We start from the raw sequence: 7,654 nt of genomic DNA on the forward strand, positions 1-7,654 counted from the left end.
TATTTTTTGTTATATAGATATATAAGGCTTTATTATAATGGACAGATTTGAAGTGTTCAAGAATAACTAGAGTTGTCTCACCTCCTTTAGTAAGGAGATAGCTACTTTTGTATTATTAATTTTTTTAATCTGTTAGCAAAATAAAGAATTTGAAGACAATTAATGTTTACCTGTCTCTTTTAAAATCTGCCTTTGATCCACTGTAGTAAAGTATGTAGTCATTAATAAACTTCTTATGACGTGCAAACTGATTCAATGTCAAGGAAAGTATATATTGTTCCTGCATATACAAAACTTTATCTACATTAAAATATAAATATTTGGAATTTCAAGAAAAAAAAATTAAAAAACATTTATGTTATATTTTATATGTTATTTCAAAACAGTTTTCCTATGATTCTCAACACTCTTCCTTTGTCAATTCCTCATCCATCTATTTTAATCTACTTACTATGCTATGTCATAACTTTGCATCCGTTGTCTGCAAACATTTCTTTAAAAATTTTCTAACCTCAATCTATATCAACATAAAAAGGATACAGCATCCATACTGAGAACATGAAATCTTTGGTTTTTCCATTCTTCTCTGAAATCAAATAAAATGAAGATACTGATGTAACATTTTTTTTTTTATTGATGAATATCATATCTGCACATATATCTAAATCCAATCTCAAATTTCACATAAAGTTCTTCAATCTTGAGAGAAAATTTTTATTCTTTAATTTTTTGGAAATTTTGTAAATACAAATTTTAAGACACCAAAAAATGTTTATTGGTGATCCCGTAAAACAGATAAATTCTAAAAGTTATAATTTCATGATGCTATTATTATCATTGTGAATAAATCTCTATATTTAATTTTCAGGGAAATAATCATTTGTTGTTAACTATTTTTTTTTTTCAATCTTAAACAACTTACCAGCCAGAAACTAAGATATTAGTTCCAATGATTTTTTATTATTATTTCATTTTTGTACTAAATCTTTAAAAAAGGAAAGCAGCTTTTCTGTAGAAATTGTAACTTGCTTTGAGACCATCTTGAAATTGCTGTAAGCTGGTTATGGAAATATTCTACCGAGAGACTTTTGCTTTGAGACCATCTTAAAATTTCTGTAGGCTGATTATGGAAATATGCACTAAGTAACTTGTAAGATAATGAACCAGCATTCATTCTATGCTCCTGAAAAATTCATTGTTTTCCGTTTTTTATTTTTTTTGTTACTCTTTGGATTCCTTTAATTAATTCTTTCAACATACTTGCTGTATTCTTCTTCAACATGTCTTTTGTTTGTTATTTTTTCTGATGTTTTCTTTTTTGATGGCACCAAATCATTCCTCTTCTCTCTAAAAATAAAATAAAATCTGTCCCTGACTGCTCACTGAATGCCATTTTTTCCAACACTAATTTTATAATTTTAAATTGGTTAAAAATCTCGTAATAAGCTAATAACATCTCATCTTTGAAGTCAAGACAAACACCATTCATTACATAATGATATTAACATGTCATCACCCAGTTAAAAACAGGGAAACTGAAAACTAGACAATAGTTACCTTTTCCTGTCTGCTTCTGAGTCATATTCAAATTCTGAATCAAGACCACCTCCTTGGTGTATCTACAATAGTAAAAATAAGAAAAAATTAGTTATTCTAGAATATAACAATTTTTCCTCAAAAGTGACATCAAAGAATGAGACTTAACTTTAAATTTGTACTTACATAAGCATCATGATTGGTGCCACATGTGGAGAAGGATCTGCTTACCCTTCCTTAGCACCTGAGATCATCCTCGGTTTTTATACGACCGCAAAAAAATTTTTGCAATCATATATTGGTATGACGTTGGTGTCGTTGTCGTCGTTGTCGTTGTGGTCGTCCGGCGTCGGCGTCCGAAGACACACCGGTTTTCGCACTCTAACTTTAGTTTAAGTGAATGGATCTCTATGAAATTTTAACATAAGGTTCAATACCACAAAAGGAAGGTGGGGATTGATTTTGGGGGTTATGGTACCCACAGTTAAGGAATTAGGGGCCAAAAAGGGGCCAAAAATAAGCATTTTTGTAACTTCCAGACATAACTTGTGTGTTAGTGTATGGATCTCTCTGACATTGTACCACAAGGTTCCATATCACAAAGGGAATGCTGGGATTGATTTTTGGGGTAATTGCCTCAAAATTTTAGGAATTAGGGGCCATAAAAGGGGCAAAAAACAAGCATTTTTATATGGACAAATACTTTAGTACAAAACATAATTTAAAGCAGTGTAAGGGAGATAAATCAAATACATCATTTGAATTACCTCCCTTACACTGCTTTTAAACTATGTATAAAGTAATGGTTAATGAACAATTTAGACAATTTAAAACAGTGTAAGGGAGGTAATCCACATACAACACTTTGATTACTTCCCTTACACTGCTTTTAAATTATGTTTAAAGAAATGCATATTTATAAAGGAAGACCAGTAAAAATATCTGCAAATGTTGCATCTTTTTTTTTTTTACAAAAAAATCCATATGAAAGATTTGACACCATATTTTAAATTCTATTATAAAATAAATATGGTAAATTTAAATGGGTACTTATGGTTGCAAATTCCATTGGAAATTTGAATTGAGATTATGACCATATCTTGAGGGAAAGAATTGAGGGGGGGGGGGGGGGTAAAAAGAAATTGTGGGGGGTAAATTTTTTCTCATTTCAGATTTCAGAAATTAAAAAGAATTATTCTTCAAATATTTTTTTTTTTCATATTTCAAATATTGAAAAATTTCAAGAAGTAATCTTTAATTGCACAGTATGGCGCATTAGATTTGTAAAATCTTTGACCACATTTATTTATTTGTTATGCCAAATCTGACCGTGTATTTAGATTTTTAATTTTGGGTCCAGTTTTCAAATTGGTCTACATTAAGGTCCAAAGGGTCCAAAATTAAACTTAGTTTGATTTTAACAAAAATTGAATATATGGGGTTCTTTGATATGCTGAATCCAAACATGTATTTAGATTTTTGATTTTGGGCCCAGTTTTCAAGTTGGTCCAAATTGGGGTCCAAAATTAAACTTTGTTTGATTGCAACAAAAATTGAATATATGGGGTTCTTTGATATGCTGAATCTAACCATGTATTTAGATTTTTTATTTATGGGCCCCACTATCAAATTTGTTCATATTGAGGTCAAAAGGGTCCAAAATTAAACTTTGTTTTATTTCATCAAAAATTGAATTATTGGGGTTCTTTGATATGCCAAATCTAACCGTGTATTTAGATTTTTAATTTTGGGTCCCGTTTTTTAAATTGGTCTACATTAAGGACCAAAGGCTCCAAAATTAAACTTAGTTTGATTTTAACAAAAATTGAATTCTTGGGGTTCTTTGATATGCTGAATCTAAACATGTGTTTAGATTTTTGATTATGGGTCCAGTTTTCAAGTTGGTCCAAGTTGGGGTCCAAAATTAAACTTTGTTTGATTTCAACAAAAATTGAATTCTTGGGGTTTTTTGATATGCTGAATCTAAACATGTGTTTAGATTTTTAATTATGGGTCCAGTTTTCAAGTTGGTCCAAGTTGGGGTCCAAAATTAAACTTTGTTTGATTTGAACAAAAATTGAATATATGGGGTTCTTTGATATGCTGAATCTAACCATGTATTTTGATTTTTGGGCTCCGTTATCAAATTGGTCCACATTGAGGTCCAAAGGGTCTAAAATTAAACTAAGTTTGATTTTAACAAAAATTGAATATATGGGGTTCTTTGATATGCTGAATCTAAACATGTATTTAGATTTTTGATTTTGGGCCCAGTTTTCAAGTTGGTCCAAATTGGGGTCCAAAATTAAACTTTGTTTGATTTAAACAAAAATTGAATTCTTGGGGTTCTTTGATATGCTGAATCTAACCATGTATTTAGATTTTTTATTTGTGGGCCCTGCTATCAAATTGGTTCATATTAAGGTCAAAAGGGTCCAAAATTAAACTTTGTTTTATTTCATCAAAAATTGAATTATTGGGGTTCTTTGATATGCCAAATCTAACCGTGTACTTAGATTTTTAATTTTGGGTCCAGTTTTCAAATTGGTCTACATTAAGATCCAAAGGGTCCAAAATTAAACTTAGTTTGATTTTAACAAAAATTGAATATATGGGGTTCTTTGATATGCTGAATCTAAACATGTATTTAGATTTTTGATGTGGGCCCAGTTTTCAAGTTGGTCCAAATTGGGGTCCAAAATTAAACTTTGTTTGATTTCAACAAAAATTTAATATATGGGGTTTTTTTGATATGTTAAATCTAACCATGTATTTAGATTTTTTATTTGTGGGCCCCGCTATCAAATTGGTTCATATTGAGGTCAAAAGGGTCCAAAATTAAACTTTGTTTTATTTCATCAAAAATTGAATTATTGGGGTTCTTTGATATGCCAAATCTAACCGTGTATTTAGATTTTTAATTTTGGGTCCCGTTTTTTAAATTTGTCTACATTAAGGTCCAAAGGGTCCAAAATTTAACTTAGTTTGATTTTAACAAAAATTGAATTCTTGGGGTTCTTCAATATGCTGAATCTAAACATGTGTTTAGATTTTTGATTATGGGTCCAGTTTTCAAGTTGGTCCAAGTTGGGGTCCAAAATTAAACTTTGTTTGATTTCAACAAAAATTGAATATATGGGGTTCTTTGATATGCTGAATCTAACCATGTATTTTGATTTTTGGGCCCCGTTATCAAATTGGTCCACATTGAGGTCAAAAGGGTCAAAATTAAACTTTGTTTGATTTCATCAAAAATTGAATTCTTTGGATTCTTTGATATGCTGAATCTAACCATGTATTTAGATTTTGGATATTGGACCATAATAGGTAAATTAAAAAATTTTAAGTTCTTAGACCACAATCATTCTGTGTCAGAAACCTATGCTGTGTCAAATATTTAATCACAATCCAAATTCAAAGCTGTATCAAGCTTGAATGTTGTGTCCATACTTGCCCCAACTGTTCAGGGTTCGACCTCTGCGGTCGTATCAAGCTGCACCCAGCGGAGCATTTTATTGGAATATTCATGTTGCTTAGTCTATATTGTACTTTGTAGAATGTTGTTTATCGTTTTTTGCAATGGTGTTGTCAGTTTGTCTTCCACTTATAGTGTGAATATCCCGTTGGTATCTTCTGTCTCTTTTTTTTTTTGCAATTTGTAAAAAACTTGTTTATTGTTCTGCCCCAGTCGTGAAATCAATTGTGTAAGTTATCTCAAAACTAATTGCCTAAATTGGTTGTTTTAAATCATCATGATTTTTGTTTTGTTTTAAATGTCATACTTTTTCAAATGAATAAAGAAATGGTGGCCTTAGTAATAAGATTCAAAATCATTTCCGTGTAGTTTTAATTTTGAATAAAATGCTTCGCAAAGTGCAGCTGGATACGACCGCAGAGGACCAACCCTGAACAGTTGGGGCAAAAATGGACACAAATATTCGCGCTTGATACAGGTCTGAATTTGGATTGTAATTAAATATTTGACACATAATAGGTTTCTGACACAGAGTAACAAGTCAAAGAACTTAGAATTGGTTATATGATTTGAATTTATATTCAATTTTTTGCTATTGTGCAATACACCATGCTGTTGTGTATTGACCCCCCCCCCCCCCCCTTTATTTTGCAAAAAAAATATTTGAAGAAATTTTCTTTTTAATTTCTGAAATCTGAAAATTACCCCCCCCCCCCCCCCCCCCAACCAAATTTCTTTTTTACCCCCCCCCCTCCACAATTTTTTTTTTCACCTGCCCCCCCCCCCCCCCTTTTTTCCAAAAAAAATTCTTTCCCTCAAGATATGGTCATAATCTCAATTCAAATTTCCAATGGAGTTTGCAACCATAATTACCAATTTAAATACATTATAAAAGTCTTAAAATAGAAAATGACATACATAATCATGGCTAAAATTAATATTCCTTTAATAGTAACTTCTAAAAATTAATTGACAGCTAATCACCTCAAGACAATACAACAGCTGTATACATAATTTAACAGCAATGTAAGGGAGGTAATCCAAAATTTTTTTTAATACTTTAAATAAATGTATTTGGATTACGTCCCTTACACTGCTTTTAAATTGTCCATTAACCAGGAAACCCTTGTTTTCCCCCCTTTTTTGCCCCTAATTCCTAAACGGTTTAAGCCATAACCCCCAAAGTCAATCCTAACCATCCCTTTGTGGTATGGAAACTGGTGGTATAATTTCAGAGAGATTCATACACCGTTCCACAAGTTAGTGTCTGGAAACTAGAAAAATGCTTATTTGGTCCCTTTTTTGGCCCCTTATTCCTTAACTGTTGGTACCATAACCCCCAAAATCAATCCCAACCTTCCTTTTGTGGTATTGAACGTTATGGTAAAATTTCATAGAGATCCATTCACCTAAACTAAAGTTATTGTGCGAAAACCAATGTGTATTCGGACGAGGACGACGCCAACGTCATACCAATATATGATCGCAAAAATTTTGTGCAGTCGTATAAAAAAATCAGTATTCAAATAGTTGTTTACAAATGGACTTAGTCCTCTTTCACAGGTAATCCTGCTCAACTAGCTACCAGTAACTGTGAGTGCTCTCAGATCTGTACTTGGGGTCTTTTGCTGTTGTTGGGAATGTTTAAATACCCTACCACATCAGGTCTGTGTTTTTGTTGGTTGTTTTTCTGCTTTGTATAGATCGTATGAGTTAAGCCCTTTTCAACTGACTTTTATAGTTTGTTCTTATTTTGTACTTTGTACAGGTAAGGGGGAGGGTTTTGCACCAGCAAACATGTTTAACCCCACCACATTCTGTATGTGCCTCTTCCAAGTCAAAAGCCTGTAATTCAGTGGTTATCATTTGTTGCTGGATACTGTAAATTCAGAAATTATTGCAAGGTTTTTATTAATACGAATATTGCGAATGGTTGAGTATTGCAATAATAAAAACTTGCATTTTGATATCTGATACATATATCTGTATGTATGAAGATTTTCCGAAAATCACAATAATTAATCTCGAATTTTTGTCCATTTTTTTTAATATGGCAATAATAAATGCACGCAATAATTTCTGAATTTACAGCATTATATTTGTTTTTCGCTTATTGTTTTGTACATAAATCAGGCCATTAGTCTTTTCGTTTGAATTGTTTTACATTTGTCATTTCTTGGCCTTTTATAGCTTACTATGCAGTATGGGTTTAACTCACTATTGAAGGCCGTACGGTGACCTATAGTTGTTAACTTCTACTCATTTGGACTCCTGTGGAGAGTAAATGTCTCATTGACAATTATACCAAATTATCTTCTTATTTTCAATTCATATTATTTATAAAAAAAAAATAGTTGTCCTCTATACTGTTTGCTATTCAAAAAGCCCTAACTAAGGTTTACCCTTGCAAGATCAAAAGATTCTGCCATTACGACTTATAATACAGAAGGGATATATTTCAATCCTAAGCAAAATCATAATATCACTTAACAGGATATGCTATGGACCATCTTAATTTTAAATAGGGATATTTGTGTCAGAAATAAAATGTTTATATAAATATGTCTATTTTTTTTTCCTGTGCTTGGGGTCATATATTTTCAAATACTTTTTTTGAAGAAGCAAACAAAGAAATGATTTACA

At 31.4% G+C, this 7,654-nt stretch overlaps 1 protein-coding gene across 1 annotated transcript in view; it reads right to left on the minus strand.

Moving 5' to 3' along the window:
• LOC127735838 (protein FRA10AC1-like) overlaps positions 1 to 7,509 on the minus strand; it is a 28,499-nt gene extending 20,990 nt beyond the window's left edge. The window contains exons 1-5 of the mRNA XM_052246226.1: positions 7,414 to 7,509; positions 1,558 to 1,619; positions 1,261 to 1,347; positions 541 to 586; positions 171 to 247 (exon numbers count right to left, since the gene is read on the minus strand). Coding sequence (XP_052102186.1) covers positions 171 to 247; positions 541 to 586; positions 1,261 to 1,347; positions 1,558 to 1,619; positions 7,414 to 7,440 — 299 coding nt within the window. The 5' untranslated portion in view covers positions 7,441 to 7,509. The remainder of the gene's footprint in view (positions 1 to 170; positions 248 to 540; positions 587 to 1,260; positions 1,348 to 1,557; positions 1,620 to 7,413) is intronic.
• Between the last annotated feature and the right edge of the window lie 145 nt (positions 7,510 to 7,654).

This window comes from Mytilus californianus, unplaced genomic scaffold (assembly GCF_021869535.1).
Source record: "Mytilus californianus isolate M0D057914Y unplaced genomic scaffold, xbMytCali1.0.p SCAF_3, whole genome shotgun sequence".
Classification (NCBI taxonomy): domain Eukaryota; kingdom Metazoa; phylum Mollusca; class Bivalvia; order Mytilida; family Mytilidae; genus Mytilus; species Mytilus californianus.